The 19722-nt window shown below is 40.9% G+C and overlaps 1 protein-coding gene across 2 annotated transcripts in view; it reads right to left on the minus strand.

Moving 5' to 3' along the window:
* CFAP74 (cilia and flagella associated protein 74) overlaps positions 1-19722 on the minus strand; it is a 120778-nt gene that overhangs the window by 46933 nt on the left and 54123 nt on the right. For both annotated transcript variants that reach the window (XM_027855479.1, XM_027855478.1), the window contains exons 19-22: positions 14641-14785; positions 12099-12199; positions 10516-10638; positions 6118-6239 (exon numbers count right to left, since the gene is read on the minus strand). In XM_027855479.1, coding sequence (XP_027711280.1) covers positions 6118-6239; positions 10516-10638; positions 12099-12199; positions 14641-14785 — 491 coding nt within the window. The remainder of the gene's footprint in view (positions 1-6117; positions 6240-10515; positions 10639-12098; positions 12200-14640; positions 14786-19722) is intronic.

Below are 19722 nucleotides of genomic sequence, written 5' to 3' on the forward strand. Positions count from 1 at the left end.
AGAAACTCTTAAGAACATAAAGAGGTTTGGGAAACTTTTTATTCAACTACAACTGCTACAAAAACCTGACAGCAACCAGGAGGGAAATAGCTTTCGACCAGCAGAGTATACCATCTACATAATAAATTCCAAATGGACAAAGGAGAATGTCACAATATTAAAAATTAAAAGAGAATGAATTAGGGAAGAGTTACTAAACTGCTGTGATGTAGAAAGTAGTATAAAAGACAACAAGCTAACAATTTTTATTTTGGAAAAATAAAAGGCACTGGTACAAATAAAATAAATGTGGCCAGAATAAAAAGAAAAGATATGGGATGGGAAAAAAATATTTGGATGAAACTTCTTTGACAAAGGCTTGGTGTCCAAAATCCTCAAGGAAATTGATGCAAATCTCTAAGAGCAATTTCCTAGGAGATAAATGGCCAAAGGATGTGGACAAATAATTCATAAGAGAAGAAATGCAAGAAATCAACAGTCACCTTAAACTCTCAAAATTGTAAAATATATCTGAGATATCAACTTTGCCATCAAACTGACAAAGACAGTAAAAGATAGAAAAATTAATCTTTGGTACATTGGTAGGATGTAGAAAACACACACACACACAATACACACACACACACACAAACACACAGTAATTCATAACCGCTACAACCATGAATTGGCCCAACTATTTTGGCAAATAATTTGGAATTATGCAAAAAATGTTACCAAAATGCTTCTATCCTTTGACCCAGTGATCCCATTCTTGGGCTTATAACTCCTAGGGAGGTAATTGACAACAAGAGTAAAATTTCTATCTGTAAAAATATGCATAGCAGCCATGTTAATAATAGCAATAGAAAGTATGCCTAGCAACTGGAGCATGACTATACAAATTGTGCTATGTGAATGTAATGAAATATTGCTGTGCCAAAAGGAATAACAAAAGGGAAGAAATTTAAGGAAATATGAGAAAATGTATGAAGTGACATGGAGTGAACAAAAGAACAAAACACAAAAATTATTATAACTGTGCTAAATGAAGAAAATTCCAAATGACAACAGAACTCGGATAAAAACACGATGTACTACCTTTTAAATCATTTATGCATTCTTTTAATAAATGGAAAATGACTAAAGTGTTAGGTTATATGTTATTGTTCAGTTCTTTCAGTCGCATCTGACTCTTCGTGATCCCATTTGGAGTTTTCTTGGCAAAGATACTGGGGTGGTTTGCCATTTCCTTCTCCAGCTCATTTGACAGATGAGGAAACTGAGGCAAACAGGGTGAAGTGACTTGTCCAGGGTCACACAGTTAGTAAGTATCCGAGGCCAGATTTGTCAGGAAGATGAGTCTTCCTGACTCTAAACCTGGTGCCGTAGACACTATGGAGCCACCTAGCAGCCCCTAGGTTATATGTGTTCAGTTGTAATTACTCTTATGTTATTTTATTTAAATATTTTCAGGGGGGCAGTTAGGTGGCACAGTGGATAGAGCACTGGCCCTGGATTCAGGAGGATCTGAATTCAAATCCGGCCTCAGACACATAACACTTACTAGTTGTGAGACCTTGGGCAAGTCACTTAACCCTATTGCTAGCACCTCCCCCCAAAAAAAGAATAGAAAAAAATAATAAATATTTTCAGGGATCATATATTACTGGAAAGTCATCTGGAGGGACACTAGAAGCATGTATAGAGGAAATGTGGCAGAGTGGAAAGAGCTCTGGATCTGGATTCAAATCCCACCTTGCCTCTTACCATTTGTGTGACCTTTGGCAAGTCTCTGCCCCTTTCTGGGCCTCAGTTTCTTCAACTGTAAAGTGAGGAGGTGAGATCTAGACTAGATGAACTCTAAATTTCTTTCTATCTCTAACAAAATATATCAATAAACTTGATTTTTAAAGTATGAAACTTCTTAGAAAGTCCACTGGGTATAAGACCATAGAAGTAATATATGATTAGACCAAAGAAGGTTTACCTGTTGACTTCTGCTTGGGTTGGGTGCTAAGTCTCGTGTCCAAGATGCTCAGTTACTCTCCAAGGACAAAAGTACACAGGTATGCTTGTGGATTTCATCTTCCCTCCGGGGGCTCTGCATGGATCACCCTGGTAGCCCTATGCACCATCTTCCTTAATAGTGGGCTTGGACTGATTTGATAATCGAAGAACAGTTACCCCCATCTCTTGCAAAACCCATAAAATGGAACTGATAATACATCCCTGCTTAAGTCATGCATGGCCTTGCATAATAGTTTGATTGTCACCATACAGCTACTAATGCTTTCTAAGTCTTGCTGTTAGGTTCTGACCTGGTGTAGTGAGCTGGATTCTTTGATTACAAATAATTCCTTTTGAACTCTACCACTCAGATATATCACCCAAGGCCCCTCCCTTTTTCTTTCTTTTTAATGGGTACTGAAATGAAAATATCATGGCTGCATGGAAATGTGGCATCTGAAATCAATGTTTCCTGCAGTGATTAATGAGAGGATACTTTTATGTTTATTTTTGCTTTAAAACAAATTCAACTTGGTTTCCCAAAGAAAATGATGGAGTGGATTTAGCTATAATGTGAATTAATTAGCTATCCTGTTTTGGAAAAAAAAATGGTAAAAATGCCAATTCCTTAGTTTACTTCCTGACTTATTCAGGAGAAACACAGATCCCCTGCCAGAGCAATGAGAGCCAGAAACACAGAAACTCAGAATTGAAAGGCATCTCACAGGTCACTTGGCCCAACCTAGATCTGACTAGAAGCTTCTTGAGGGCAGACACTTTCATTCTTGCCTTTGAATTCCCAGCATAGCACCTGGTACATTGGAAATGCTTAATGCTTGTCCAATGTAATTTAATTGATTAGTAATTCTCTCCACAAAAGGCTGGATCACTCACAGTCAGTCAATTAGGATTTATTAAATACTAAACACTGTGTTAAGTGCTAGGGATTCAAAAAGAAGCAAAACAGAGTCCCTTCCCTCAAGGAGTGACCAAGATGAGGGATCTACTGCCTCCTGAGGGAACCTTTCTGTTTTATATAGATTCTAATTGTTATTGCTTTTCCTTATATTGAACTGAAATCCATTCTCTCTCCCATCCATTACTCCTGGTCTTGCCCTCTGGGACCAATGGCACCAGGTATAATTCTTCTTCCAGGATATGTCATAGCAGTTTCTGAATCTCTCCACCTCTCCATTCTGCACCCTCCACAATTAAACCTCCTTAATTATGACCACTGATGCTCAGATCACATAGTTCCAGGATCAGTGTCTTCCTCCTTGGGATTCAATCTGGCTCGTCAATGTCATACCCCAGGCTGCCATCTTGAAACAGTCAAATTCCTTCTCTGACTTTTGAGAGTCCATTCATATTTCACTGGTCCACAGGAGTCACTTGGGTCTCTTAGGGATGGGAGTCCCCTCAACAAGTTGCTGAGTGGGCTTCTTTCTGGTCTTGGCTTTGCATGTTCACAGGTAAATGAGTGGAAAAATGAAAGTCACCACATCAACACCTTGGGTCACCAAGTCCGGCCTCTGAGGATCACAAATTGGCATCTTCCTCTCAGATGGATATACAGGCACATCAAAATGGCCCGTTCTTAACTAGCAACCATGGCGCTCTGGGCACTGGGATCTGGTTTCCTTTTTTAGACAAAGAGGTTAAAATGCTGGGGTATGTCATATAAATGACAAAGAAATTCTGTTTTGAGTAAAATGACTTTAAAGAATCCTAGCTCTGGAGCTGGAAGGGTAACTAGAAACTCCCTGGTCCAACTACCTCATTTGTCAGATGAGAAAACTGAGACTGAGGTATGTGAAGTGACTTGTCTGAGGTTATACAGGCAGTATCAGTCATCTATGTCCCTCTAAGAAATACGGGTAGGGCAACTAGATAGAGTGCCTGCCCTAGAGTCAGAAAGACTTGAGTTCAAATTTGACCTCAGACACTTACTAGCCATGTGATGCTGCGCAAGTCACTTAACGCTGTTAGTCTCAGTTTCCTCATCTGTAAAATGAGCTGGAGAAGGAAATGGCAACCCTCTCCTCCTCAGTATCTCTGCCATGAAAACCCCAAATGGGTCACGAAGAGCCAGACACAACTAATCGATTGAAAAATAATAAATACAGAATAAGAAATAAGAAACAATAAGAAATAGACGTGTGGTGCTCTCTGGCTTTTTATTTTTTGGGGGAGTTTTTGAGTAGCTGAGAACCTTCCTGCCCTAGAAAGAAAAAGCATTCCATCATTGATCAACAAACATATATTAAGTACCTATTCTGTGAAAAGCACTGTGGGAAAGAGAAAAATAGTTCCCCTCCCCCAAAAAAGTGAAAAACAGCTCCCCCTCTCCCCTTCTCAGTTTCCCTGAGCAGGAAGAAGGCTGCTGGAGGCTGTATCCAAAGAGATGGCAGCCTGTATAATTATCGATATGAACTCATATTTTCCTCTGGAACAAAAATAAATACTGTGGCTGCTAAAAACGCTCTGAGAATGCCAACTTGAATCCAATTTTAGTTCTTCAGCATTACCTTTCAGAGAAGATGGGATGTGGATGTACTTTGACTTGAAAAGAAACTTGGCTTTTTCTTTCGGGTTTTTGCAGATGAAGTTGGCCACGGTTCGTCTTTCCACAGGCAGTGTGGTGGCATTTTACAAGCACGCCTGCTAGGTTACTCAACTTACACAATATACTGTAATGTACTTTATTTTTTCCTCTATTATTTAAAAAAATCTCAAACCATAGCTCCTTAATATGAGAAAAAATGCACTCATCAATAGGGCAGCAATGATGGTTTTGAAACTGGAAAAAAAAATCTATTAATTTGCAAAGTGTGACAATAACAGAATGAAATGGATTTTTTTTTTAAACTCAGAGACTTGAATTTTCTCATTCCAATGATGTGGTCTGCTTCAAAGCAGTCACCTTAGGAGGCTCCAGACTTAGAAGAAATGTCGAAAGAACAACTGAGTTCTTAGAGCCCCAGGTCTGTCCCTTTCCCATTGTATGACCACAGCAAAATCAGTTTCCTCATCCATAAAATGGGGATTATTCATTGTTGTGGCTCAGTCACATCTGACTCTTTGTGACCCTATTTGGGGTTTTCTTGGCAAAGATACTGGAATGGTTTGTTATTTCCTTCCCCAGCTCATTTTACAGATGAGGAAACTGAGGCCAACAGGGGAAGTGACTTGCCCAGGGACACACAGTTAGTAAATGTCTGAGACCAGATTTGAACTCAGGAAGATAAGTCTTCCTGACTCCAGGGCCATACCACCTAGCTTCCCTGTAAAATGGGGATAGGAATATTCAAACTGTTGTTGTTCAGCCATTTTCTGTCCTGTCTGAGCCTTCACTCTCCATGACCTCATTTGGGCTTTTTTTTGGCAGAGATACTGGAGTGGTTTGCCATTTCCTTTTCCAGCTCATTTGACAGATGAGGAAACTGAGGCAAACAGAGTTAAGTGACTTGTCTAGGGTCATACAGTTAGCAAGTACCTGAGGCTGGATTTGAACTCAGTTCTTCCTAACTCCAGACCCAGGGCTCTATTGACTTTGCCACTCAGGAAGGAGCATGCTTAGTAAATCTTAAAAGTACTACATATATTTAGGTTATTGTTCAAGTTACATACTTTTTCCCCTAATGATCAGCCACTATTTGAAAAAGTTTTGAATGTGAACTGTCTTCAGAGCTAGTTATGAGTCATACCAAAAAAAAAAGATATCATGTTTCTTTATAGTCAGTCACTCTTCAGTTATTATACCAAAATAATAGTGCTCAACTCAATCAGCTCCTGATCTGGAAAAGCTTAGAGCTGCTGCCAAAGGTTAGATGTTCCCTCAGAGTACCAAAGTAGCCTGCCACTGAGGAGATTCGAAAGGATGCATGCCCATGGACTCTGAAGCTAGTAAGGAGACAGGAGGCTCAGAAGTGGTTCTTGGGATATCTGTCTTACAGGAAGATGCATGCAACTGGATAAGGTGACAACATCCATGGCATGGATAACTAGAATGGAAACTAGCCCTCACTGGGGGCAGGTAGGTGGTGCAGTGGAGTCGGGAAGACTTGTCTCTATGATGGAGATGGGTAACTTTGGTAGAGTGCTCCATTTCGTCCCTGGTGGGTGGCTCACCTGGTTTCAATTATGACAGCATCTTGATATAATCGATCATACATGCAGATGTTCAGGTCCACATTTGGTTTTGGAACCCAGACAGGCACGATAATAGCAAGCCCAATAGCTGTGAAACATAACTGGGTTCAAAAACACAAAATCAACAAAATTTATATCCTGAGTCAGTTCATCAGTAAACTTATTAAATCCATTTATCATATGAGAGGAACTTCAATGGACCCTTCTCCCAAACCCCCAGAGTTCCTCTTCAGTCCACCCTTTCCTCCAATAATCCACTCAACATTGGAGTGAACCTTGGAACAGAACTGGCCTCACTGGTGGCTGCAAAGTGATCACCAGAATGTACCTGATGCCTCTATAACCAGGCAGGCCCCAGGACTCCACCAAACCTTGCCTTGATCATCAGCCCTCTAACTGCCTCCATGTGGACTCCCAGCCCCACCTCCAATCCCCAATCTGCTTTCTACTTCCTGCTCAGAGACTGATCATCAAATCAATGTTACTATTGCTCCTTTTGAAGGGTGTAACCAATCTACCGCCTTAAACTAAGTCACTGACTGCCTAGGTAAAAGCTCTCTTCCCTAGCCACCATTTTCCCTCCCTCAAACTAGTCATATGTATTCATATGTAGTCATATTTGTAGCTATTTTGTATATAATTTTCTACATACATGATCAGGGAATTTTACCTTTGTTATCTCTAGTGCCTAGGGTGGGGTCTGGAGCATAGCAGATGCTTAATTACTAAATGTTCATTGAACTGAATTGGCCAGAAATGGCTGAAGAATGATCAATAAGCATTTATTAAGCACCTACTACGTGCCAAGTGCTGCGTTAAGAGCTGGGGATACAAAAAAAGGCAAAAGACAGTCCTTGCCCTCAACGAGCTTACAATCTAACGGGGGAGACAACATGTAAACAAATATATAAAAAGTAAACCAGATACAGGATAAATAGAAAATAATTAACAGTTAAATAAATTAACAATTTAATTTAATAATTAAATAATTAACACTGGCATTAAGAAGATTTAAAGAAGGCTTCCCATAGAAGGTGCGGTTTTAGTTGGGACTTAAAGGAAGACAAGGGGGTCAGTAATTGGAATGGAGGAAGGAGAGTGTTCCAGGCATGGAGGGCAGACAAAGAAAATGTCTGAAGCTGAGAAGGAGAGTGTCTTATTTGAGGAATGGCCAAGAGGCCAGTGCCATTGGATTGAAGTGTGTGGTAAGAAGTAAAGTGAAAAAAGAAAGCAGATTTTATTTTCAATCCTGCAGGTGATAGGGAGCCATGGAATTTATTGAGGAGGGAGTGACATGCTCAGATCTGTGCTTTAGGAAAATCACTTTAGTGGCTGAATGGAGGGTGGACTGAAGGAGGGAGAAACTTGAGGCAGACAGACCCACCAGGAGCTATTGCAACAGTCCAGATGTGAGGTGATGAGGGCCTGCACCAGAGGGGCAACAGTGTCAGAGGAGAGAAGGGGAAGGGGCTTATTCAAGAGATGCTGCAAAGGTGAAGTGGAATAGGCCTTGGCATCACATTGGACATGGGAGAGTGAGAAAAAGTAAAGAATAGAGGAAGATACTTAGGTTGCAAACCTGGGGGTTGGAGAGGATGGTGGTATCCTCAACAGTAACAGGAAAGCTTGGGAGGGCAGAGGGCTTAGAGGGAAAGATAATGAGTTCAGTTATGGACATGGTCCATTAGACGTGGCGTTTAAGATGTTGGAAAGGCAGTTGGAGGTGTGAGACTAGAAGTCAGCAGAGAGGTTAGGGCCAGATAGGTAGATTTGAGAATCACTAGCATAAAGGTGGTAATTAAATTCATGATGAGGTCACCAAGTGAAAAAGCTTAGAGGGAGAAGGGAAGAAGGTCCAGGACAGAGCCCCGTGGAACACCCACAGTTAGTGGGAAAAGACTCAGCAAGGAAGACTGAGACGGAGCAAATGAACAGACAGTAGGAGAACCAGGAGAGAGTGGTGTCTCAAAAACCAAGACATGTTTCAGTCATGTCTGACCCTCGACCCCATTTGGGGTTTTCTTGGAAAAGATACTGGAATGGTTTGCCATTTCCTTCTCTAGCTCATTTTACAGATGAAGAAACTAAGGCCAATAGGGGTAAGTGACTTGCCCAGGGAGAGCATTTATCAGCTAATAAAAACCTGAGACTTGAAAAATGTCCAAAGGAGGCAAACTTAGTTCTCCTTGGGAGCTTATCAGCCTTAAAGATCAGAGGCAGCCATGGGACAAGAATAAAGAAAACTTCTATCCTTGATCGACAATGGTTCCTATGGAAAGACCACAAAATGAGAGAGGGCAGTGCCACCATGTACTCCTGTAACTGTTAGGCCATGGAATGAGGAAGACTTTTGGTATTATTGACTTTGTGAACAAAACACATGCATGTTGAGCTGAGCGCCTTTCACATGTATAGCATGGTGCTAAATCAATTAATTGATCAATCAGCAAGCCCTTGTTGAGCACCTACTGTGTGCCAGGCATTGTGCTGGTTGGGATACAAAGGTGAGCACCTACTATATGCCAGGCATCATGCTAGTTGCTGAGGATACAAAGATGAGCACCTACTATGTACCATGATGGTTGCTGAGGATACAAAAACATAGAATATAATAACCTCTGCCCTTAAGAAGCTTCCGTTCTAACAGGAGACAAAATGTACATATATACCTATGTACAGAATAAATACAAAATAATTAAATACAAGATAGTTGGGGAGAGAGGGAAGGTACCAACCTTTTCTCTGGGGGGGGGGGGCGATGGTGGATCAGAAAGGCTTTCCCCAAATGATGGCATTTGAGCTGTAACTGGAAAGAGGTAAGGGATTCTGTGAGGTTGGGGGTGAGGGAGCAGAGCATTCCATGCATGGGGGATGGCCAAGGCAAAGACACAGAGATGGGAGATAGAGTGTCATGTGTAAACAACTGCTGGACTGTAGAATACAGGAAGGGGAGTGATGTGTAATGAGCTGGAAAGATAGGTTGGGGTGAGGTTGTAAAGGGTTTTAAAGAATTAACAAGGGGCGGCTAGGTGGCGTAGTGGATAGAGCACCGGCCCTGGATTCAGAACCTGAGTTCAAATCCAGCCTCAGACACATAACACTTATTAGCTGTGTGACCCTGGGCAAGTCACTTAACCCCATTGCCTGGCCAAAAAAAAAAAAAAAAGAATTAACAGAGGACTTTGTAAGTTCATATTTTATTCTTGAGGAAAAAGAGATCTATTGGAGTTTATTGAGTACAGGAGTGAATGGCATGATCAGATCTGTACATGAGGAAAATCACTTTGATGGCAATATGGAAGATGAAGGAGAGGCTTGAGGCTGGGAGACTATTGCAATGGTCCAGCCAAGAGGTGATGAGGGCTTGAGGCAAAGTGGTAGCTTTGGAGTAGAGAGAAGGGCTTGGATGTGAGATGTTACAGAGACAGATATTTGGCAACTGATTAGATTCATGGGATGAGGGAGGATAAGGAGTATAGGAAAGTGATGAGGGTCTGTACTTGGAAACCTAGAAGAATGGTAGGGCCATTGATGGAAATTGGGAAGTTTAGAAAAAAGGTGGATTTGGGGGGAGAGAGAATGATTTCTGTTTCGAACATGTTGATTCTCCAGTTTGAAATGTCTAGTAGGCAGTTGATGATGCAAGGCCAAACTGGGGAAAGATAGCTAGATCTGTGGGTCAGCTGTGCACAGAGATGATAATTAAGCCCATGGGAGCAAATGAGGACACCAGGAGAAAGTGTATAGAGAAAGAAGAGAAGAAGGCTGAGGACAAGAAGATGGGCAACACTCACAGTTAAGGTCCATGACTGGATGATGAAGCCTGAAAAAGAGACTGAGAAGGAGGAGACAGACAGGTAAAGGGAGAACCAGGAGAATTACACCTGGGAATAAAAAAACCAGCTTCTAAAACATCATGTATTTTAAAAAAAGCAACAACTTGTAAATGAATGGGAGAGCATCTGTTTTTAAATCTCATAGATCTATGGATATTTGCTCCAAATGGAAATTTTGGAGAAGGGGGTATCCATGACCTTGATGAAAGCGATCTGGTGGTTCACTGCTCTCTATAAATTAAAAAACAGTCCTTTACTGCCTTTCCTTTTTCTCTAAGGTACTTATAGTGACAGGAGGACGCATTCCCCATGTTTCCTCTGGCTACTCAGCCTTGGTGCCTCTCCTACCTGTTTTATGAGGTTTTTGAGCATTCTGCGGCTCAACTCCTTGACATTTATTGCACTCCCTCCCCACCCCCACCACTTCCCCCACTGTTCCCCCACCCTTGCCCCCCAACCCCCACAACCTAGACCAAGGGTTGTCCATTCTGCCGGAAAGAATATACATGAAGGACAAAACAAAGGGAACTGGAACACTTACAGGTTGGCAATCAGGATTCTTAAACGTGAGTTGAAACTTGGCTTCCGAAGATCCTGGGATCATTGGGGTGAAGATTATGGGAATTTTGACAGAGCTGAAGGGTCCAATTTCATTGGTTGTTACCTACACAGAGAAAGCCAAGAGGAGTTAGCAAATCTTGGGAGAGGGGGCTTGCCTTTCTCTGGATCCCCAGTGCTTAGCACAGTGCCTGGAGTATGTCATTGTTCAATAGTGTCTGACTCTTCATGACCCCATGTGGGGTTTTCTTGGCAGAGATACTGGAGTGGTTTGCTATTTCCTTCTCCAGTTCATTTGACAGATGAGGAAACTGAAGCAAATAAGGTTAAGTGCCCAGGGTCACACAGCTAATAAGTGCCTGAGACTGTATTTGAACTCTGGAAGATCAGCTTTTCTGACTCCAAGTCTGACACTATCTAACGTACTGCTTAGCAGTTGGTGTTTTTTGTTTTGTTTTGTTTTTGGCAATTGGGGTTAAGTGACTTGCCCAGGGTCACACAGCTAGTAAGTGTCAAGTGTCTGGTCTGAGACAGGATTTGAACTCAGGTCCTCCTGACTCCAGGGCCGGTGCTCTATCCACTGCGCCACCTAGCTGTCCCTGTCCATGTTTTCAAGTAGATAAAAGAAAATGGGATTAACAAGGAAGGGGAAAGAAAGAGAACACGCATGTATTAAGTCCCAACTATGTGCCAGGCACTGTGCTAAGCACTTTATAAACATTGTTTCATTAACCCTGGGAGGGAGGTGCCACTATTATTTACAGCTAAGGAAACTAAAGCAGATAGAGGTTAAGTGACTTTCTCAGGGTCACACAGTTAGTAAATGTTTGAGGTTGGATTTGAATGCGGGTTTTTCTGAAACCAATTATATTTGTAATAAGGATATGGACATGTTGCATATGGAAATACAATGATCAATATCATGTTCAGGGTCCCCTGAGCCCTACACCATGCAAGCCATATGATTTCTTTGAAGTCCTCAAGGTCAAATATGACCACACCTGTAATGTATAGCTGTCTTTGGGCCAATGCGATAGAAACAGAGCCCCTCAAAACCCAGGAAGCCAGGGTTATATCAGCACCCAAAGAGTTGTGCTAGAATCAGACTCACTTTGGGAATACAAGGATTCAGCTGCCTTTTTCTTGTTTAAAATTTGGTCAAATTTGATGTTCAAATCTAGATGGCCCAGTGGATAGAGCACTGGGCCTAGAGTCAGGAAGACTTGAATTCAAATCCAGCCTCAGACACTTATTAGCTGTGTGACCCTGGACAAGTCACTTAACCCTGTCTGCCTCAGTTTCCTCATCTGTAAAATGAGCTGGAGAAGGAAATGGCAAACCACTCCAGTATCTCTGCCAAGAAAACCCAAAATAGGCCACAAAGAGACAGACGTGACTGAAATGACTGAACAACAACAACAAAGTTGTTAGCAATGAAATGGTCTTGCATAAACAGTTTGGGGCTGCTGAAGGATGTGTTGTCACTTCAGACTCTCTGCCTTGGGTCCGACTGTTTGCAGGACAATATTAGCTAGCTGGGGGCCTGGAGCTTGGGATGTTCTTTACCTCTCCCAGTCTGATTTCTGCTTGGCTTCCACCAGAGTTAATTTCTACTTCCTCGGATGTGGGCTCTTCGACTGTAATGATGGCGTGTTCTTGGTATGGTTCTGGAAACAGAGGCAGAAAGACTGAGATCCTGGAAGGCACAGACCCCAATTTCTCCCTTTGTCACTCCAGCAGCATCACATAGTACAAGGCGGGGTACCCAGTGCGTAGGTGTGCTTAAGGTATTCTGCTGATATTGGAGGTAAATTTTTAAAAGTTCTCTCAATGTCCTAATGAATAAAAAGGGAAAGGCTGACTGATGACTCTGAGGATCTCTCCTGCTCCTCTTCTCAACAGAAAGGTCTCATCTACCTAGGCAGCAGTGGTTACATAACACAACTGCTGTCAAAGAAGGTATGACTCAGACCCCCATGAGCACAGAAGAGTCTCACTTGCAGCTTCTAGCACAGACTGAAGCCTATACAGGAATAACCAGTTCAGGAATTATTGACCTAGGGGAAGCCTGCAGTTTCATCATTTCAAGTGAATAGAGCTTCCCCACTATTTGATTGGGACATAGCCTAGCAGCAGTCTACTCCTGCTCAGACCCAAACCTAGATCAGGACCTTGCAGAGCTGCAGGGGGGCAGCAATCAGATGTTGCTCTGGATCATACCCCTTTGGGAGCATTGAAAACTTGCAGGTCCCCAGCCTGGGTTGTCTGTGAGGTCCTGGAATAGCACAGATCTCAATAACCCAAGAAACAAACAGCAGGACCATCTCAGACTTTCCTGAGCCCAGCCCCAAGATCAAGCCCAAAGTCAAGAGGTAAGCTGGAAGAATGAGGAAAAAAAAGAAGAATCCATCATTAAAAGTTACTATGGTGAAAGGGATGCTCAAGCCATAAGGCTAGAAGAAGAGGATGGCTCACAAACATCTATAAACAAAGGCTCAAGTTAAAATGCAGCCTGGGCATGAATTCAACTAGAATTTCTGGAAGAGATGAAACAAGAGTGAAAAAATATTTTTGATCAATGAAATGAGAGTACTTGAGAAAAAAATTGGTGAAGAAATGAGAGCTACGGAAGAAAGAATTAGAAAGGAAATTAACAGCTTAGCATGAGTTTGTTGCCCAAGCAACAAACTACCTGAAAATTAGGATGGACCAAATAGAAGCTAATGACTCCATGAGATGATAAGAAATTTTTTAAAAATCAAAATACTGGAAAAAATAGAAGAAAACGTAAGGTATCTCAGCAAAAACAATTGGCCTGGAATAAAAAAATACAGAGGAGAAAAAAATTTAAGAATCATTGGATTACCTAAACATAATGATCAAAATTAAAGAGATTAGACATCGTATTTCAAGAAATTATATAAAAGGACTCTAATTAAAAAGGCATAAAAATATTTATAGCTCTTTCTGAGGTAGCAAAGAATGGGAATCAGAATGAGTGGCCATTGTTTAGGGAATGGCTGAACAAGTTATGGTATATAAATGTGATGGAGTATTATTGTGCTATAAGAAATGATGATTGAAAACTAAAACTAAATTAATTAATTAAAAAATAAAGACTTCAATTGAGAAAAAAAGAAATGATGAAGGAGGTGGTTTCAGTGGATGCAGAGTGAAGGAACAGAATCAGCAGGACATTTTATACAATGAAAGCAATATGGCAAAGATAAACAATTTTGAAAGACTTGGGAACTCTGATTATGTCATCCAGAAAACTCAGGATGAACCGTGACAACCACCTCCTGATAGAGAGATGAAGGACTCAGAAGGCAGAATGAGGCACATACTTTTTTGGACATGGAATGCCCGATATGGAAATGTGTTTTACTGGACTATACATGTGTGTAATAGGGGCTTGGTTTTTCTCTCATTCTCAGCTGTGGGTGGGGAGTGGGAGGGAGATAAGATGGAATTTTACAGGTTCAAAAAATATAATTTAGAAAATAAAATTACATAGGGGGTCTTGAAATATTTAACAATAACTCCAATTGAGTTGGATCCCTCTCTGCCTTCAATTTAAGCCAACTCCACTTCTTCCAGGCTCTGTGAGAGGCTAAATCAGGTTGAGATGAGAAACAAAGGCAGTGTTCCAGGATGGGACCACCTGATAGAAAGCTTGCTGGCTCTATAGATCTTAACACTGACAGGGAATAGCTTCTTAATCTTCTTTGTGTCACAGACCCCTTCGGCAATCTTGAGAAGCTTCTGAACCTCTTAGAATGTTTTCAAATGTATAAAATAAAACACATAGGCTTACAAAGGAAATTGATTATACAGTGAGTCCTAAAAGGCTTAATGGAATTTCAAGCTTTAATAGAATAATAAAATGTTGTTTGTTATTTATATATTATTATTTTAAAGATTATTATTTAAACTATTAAAACTTAGAATTCCGCTATGACTTTTGGGATACCCTCTATTGAAATACAATTATTAAAATATTTTTAAAAACAAATTCATGGACCCCGGATTAGGACTTTCTGGTCTGGGATCTCCTGACCAGAGAACTTAGTAGCAATGCATACTCTGTCTAAACCAGTGGTCTTACCTTCAGAGAGGGTGGTTGAGACTCTAGGTTTTATGCCTGGAATGATATCTGGGGTGGGAGGACAATAGACCTCACTCTGGGTATCCTGGAGATTGGTGGTGTTTTTCTCCTCATTAACTTTATCATCCAATGAATATAAAGTGCCCTAAAAGGCAAATGAATAAAAAAACAACAACTTCACTTAATTTTCAAATATATAATTAGATGCTCAACTGAATGTAAATACTTTGTGAAGAGTGATGCTTTTCATTCGTTGTGTTTGTTATCAGCAGTATCTAGCACATCACATGACACACAGTAGGCATTTAATAAATACTATCATTTTTAGGGGCCCATATTCAGCCTGCAGACCCATAACTGCAGGACACCAAGCCAGGGAATAGGCTTTGTTGGGCCAAAGTGCTGCTTTAGCCTGTGTGGACCTAGTTATTTTGCATGTTGTCTCCCCCATTAGAATGAAAGCTCCCTGAGGATAAGGGCTGACTTTGCCTGTCTTTATATCCCCGGTGCTTAGCATTGTGCCTGCTACAAAGTAAGTGCCCAATAAATGCTTGTTGACTGAATGACCACCTAACTAATGAAGTAATTTACTATTTAGCTGATGCCCTACAGAAGGCAGCATCAGGATGTCCACCAAGCAGACCCTTTCATCACCCATTATTTGTTGACCATTCCCTTCATATGGACTATTTGTGTCATACCTGTGGCAGAGCCTTCCAAGCTCACATTGGTCTGATTGGCCATAATCTGACCCACTGTACCTTGACCCCAACACAGTGATGTCATTTTGGTCCTCTTCGAGAATGAAGGGCAACAACCAAATTTGTTGATTATTCCCTTCATGCAGATTAATACTTGACTCCAGAAATCCCAAAGGATTCTCCCAGCTCTTCAAGGCTATACTAGTTTCTTTCTTTTCAAAGAAAATTATTTATTTTTAACTTTAAAAAAATTGAGTTCTGAATTCTTTCTCTCCCACTTGCCCTTCCCCTTCCTGTTGAGAAGGTAAAGAAATGTGATATCAATTATACATGTGAAATTGTGCAAAACATATTTCCACGATAGCCATGTTGCAAAAAAAAAGGAAAATAAAGAAAGTGAAAAAATTATACTTCAATCTGCACTCAGACTCCATCAGTTCTCCCTTTGGAGGTGGATAGCATTTTTCATCATAAGTCCTTCAGAATTGTCTTGGATCATTTCATTGATCAGAATAGCCAAGTCACTTATAATTAATCATTGCACAAAAATTCTTGTTACTGTGTACAATGTTCTCTTGGTTCTGCTCACTTCACTTTGCATCAGTTTGTATAAGTCTTCCCATATAAGTCTTTGGAAACCATTCTTCTTGTCATTTCTTATAGCACAATAGTATTCCATTACATTCATATACCACAGCTTCTTCAGCCATTCCCCAGTTGGTGTGCATCTCCTCAATTTCCAATTCTTTGCCACCACAAAAAGTGTTGCTATAAATATTTTTATTTTTGTACTACCTTTAATATCTTCCAGGAATTCTTGTTGGACTTGTCTCCAATTAACATTTTTCCCTTTGAGGCTTTGCATTTGGCTGTTATGATATCATTATCCTCTTCTGAGTTTGTGTCTTAATCTTCCCTGTCACCACAGCAGCTTTTTATGGTCAGGTTGGTTTTTTTTTATTGTTGTTTGCTCATTTTTTCAGCCTGTTTCTTGACTTTTAACTTTATGTTAAAGTTGGGCTCTATTGGAGGTGGGTGGAGGAGAGGCACTGTCCCAAGCTTCAAGTTTTTATGCTGCTATTCTCAGAACTAGTTCTTGGGATTTGTAAGTTTTTGGTGCTTCCAAGGTGGTATGATCCAAGGAGAGGTATGGTTACTGTTTTCCTGGCCTGTGCTCTGGTCTTTATCCAGGAAGGGACCTTGCTTTCCTGCAGCTACAAGTGCTAGCGCTTTCCACGCAGGAACTGTGACTGGAGCCCCTATTCCCCTGCAGCTGCAAGCATGAGCACTTCTCTGCCCTGGGACTGTGACCTGGAATTGTGTATGGGCAATGCAACAGGGTCCAGGACCCAGTGCCAGCAAAGAGTTCCCTATAATCTTTCTGACCAACTGTCTAACTCCCTTACCAACTCTGGGCTGAGAGCTCTGAAAGGTGCTGCTTCTCCTGGTGCTTCTTCCCACCCTCCCTCAACCTTCACGCACTTCAGGCTGGCCCCCACCCTAGTGTCCCAAAGTTCTCTTAAGTTGTCTTAGGATGGAAAAAAACATCTCACCCCAACCTTTTGTTGGCTCTGCCACTCCAGAATTCTATTTGAGGTGTTACTTTAAAGTTGTATGGACAGGAATGTTGAAAGAGTTCAGTTGAATCTCTGCCTCTACTCCACCATCCAAGCTATACTACTTTCACCCAATAATCTTATACTAAATTTGTTGCTTTTACTTAACACTGGGATTAGTAGGTTCTTTCTCCATCCCCCATTTCAAGTCCCAGGCTAAGAAAGCACTTAGATTCTTTCCAAATCTCACATTCTTAAGAAGACCTAACCAAAACTCAACTTCCTTCAAACCTGACACCCAGGCTGGGGTGTATTAGCTTTCTACAAGCCTACTTTCTTTACTGCACATACCGTACTTCCCTCATTCTTTCTGGCTCAACATAGAGTAGAGGTGGGTCTGCTCAGAAAGGGCACCCAAAGAGAAATTTCTCAAAAGGATCCATCATATTCATCATATTGATGAGTTGCTACTAGGAACTGGTATTAGGAATGTCTACCCTACAAAGATAAAATCATAAGACTGAACCAAAAAATAAAAATAAATAAAATATTACAGATAATAGTTATCAGGGTTATCTTATTTTCCTAGAAGACTCTCTGATGAAAGAAGCTTTCTGTCTCTTCCAGCACCTGGCATAGTTATATGGATACAGTAGGTGCTTAACAAATTTTTGTTTGTGGTTGGAAGGAAGGTCCCATATACCTCAAAATACTTAAAGTAGCACTTTTCCTGTGAACGCAGTCGATGTTTATTGATTAAGGAATGCCTAAACAAATTGTGGCCCATAAATATAATGGCATATTACTGTGCTATAAGAAACAAGGAATACTGTGTATACAGAGAAGCAGAGGGAGATTTAAATGAATCAATGCAAAGTGAAGTAAGCAGACCTACAGAAACAATATACACAATGACTACAGCCCTGTAAATGCAAAGAATAACAACAAAATAGTAATGAAAACAATTGAAACTGAAGGCTGGGATGTTACAATGACTAAGCTAAAATAGATACGAAAAGGTATTTTGCCCTACTTCTTTGTAGAGGTGGGGGACTATGGCTGTGGGACACCCAATTTAACACCATTTTTTTTTAATGTTTTATGTGCTAGTTAGTTTTCTTCCTCTTTTTTCTTCTTTGTTATAAGACATGGCTCTCTGGGAAGGGACAGGGAAGAGATATATAGGGAAATATAGGTAATGAAAAAAAAGATACCAAAATTTATTTTAAACTTAAATATTTTTGTTATTGGCTATAGCAGAGGTATAGAACATGTCATCCACTGGTGGGACAACATTCCTGAGTGTGGCTAAATCAGATTAAAATATAATCGGGAGGTACTTGACAAAATAAATAAAAATACAATAACATATAAATAGCACTACATTTTAAAATGAAATCAATATGCTTCCTTAAGGGATTTTTATGCATGGCTTGGGCAGGGAGGTGGCACCATGTGCACAGAGTGCCTAGCCTAGAGTCAGGAAGACTCCTCTTCCCGAGTTCAAATATGGCCTTAGACATTTACTAACTGTGTGACTCTGATAAGTCACTTAATGCTGTTTGTCTCAGTTTCCTCATCTGTCAAATGAACTAGAGAAGGAAATGACAAACCACTCCAGTATCTCTGCCAAGAAAACCCCAAATAGAGTCACAATGAGTCAGATATGACTGAAATGACTGAACAACAACAACAAATGTATGGTTTAGTGGTCCCCCTGTTTGTATTTGAGTTTGATACCCTTGAGCTAGTGCATACCACTTTTCTATCCCAAAATTTAAGCTTCTCTTCGAGGCAGGTTTTTCTCATTTGCTACACAAAGTCCACAACTCACACCAATGGGAGTTCAATGCAACATACATGAAAAATGGATTTAAGCCCAATGTTCTATTCTCTTTGAGGTAAACAGAATAGCTCTGATCCTCTGAAGTCTGTTACAGCCCACTAAATTTGAATGGAGGAGAAAGAAGATGGGAAGGTTGAGCTGCTGGGGTGGGGTGGGGGGGGCAGAGATGCTCTCTAACTCTGAGGTGTCAAAAGCACACTGAGAGCCAACTCCTCTGGTGGGGCCTAAACTAGATTAAAACGTAATTGGAAAATATTTAACAAAACAAATAAAAATATACTAGGGCATAGATAATGTTAATATGTGATTTTCTAAGTTAATCTGCGGGAGATCCTTATGTATGATTCAGCGGCCCCAGTCTCTATTTACTTTTGATGCCACGGCTCTAACATCCCCTGACTTTAGAAAGATCACAATGTCAAAGATGAAGAGAGAAGTAGCATCCCAATTAAGAACTCAGGCATGATATTTCCAATAAAGATGGGTAGTAATCCCCATTCAGTTCTAACTCTGTATCTGCAACCCTGGGGAAAAGTGAAAGGGCATGTTCTCAGCCAAATAAGTGATTTTCAAATTAAAGGAAGATAATCTAAAGGGGATAGATAATAGCCTCCCCCCCAACTCTGACTGTAAACATTCTAAATAGAATAACCAAGTGGGTCTGAATGAAATGGACTTCAAACTATCCCGGAAAATGAGATTTGTGAGAAACAATCGATACCTGAGCTCCGGTCAGCCAGCCAAAAAGCACTGGACTATTTGTGCCCTTCCTGGGGTAGAGCCTTCCAAGCTAATATTGGTTTGACCAGCCACAGTTGGACACACTATACCTTGACCCCAACATAGCGATGGCATTTTGGTCCTCTTTGAGAATGAAGGACAGCAACCATTAAGTGCCAACTGTGTGCCAGGTATTGTGATAAGCTCTGGGGATACATAAAAAGGCTAAAGATGGTCCTGCCCTCAAGGAGCTTACATT

This window comes from Vombatus ursinus, unplaced genomic scaffold (genome assembly GCF_900497805.2).
Source record: "Vombatus ursinus unplaced genomic scaffold, bare-nosed wombat genome assembly UNPS02010822.1, whole genome shotgun sequence".
Classification (NCBI taxonomy): Eukaryota; Metazoa; Chordata; class Mammalia; order Diprotodontia; family Vombatidae; genus Vombatus; species Vombatus ursinus.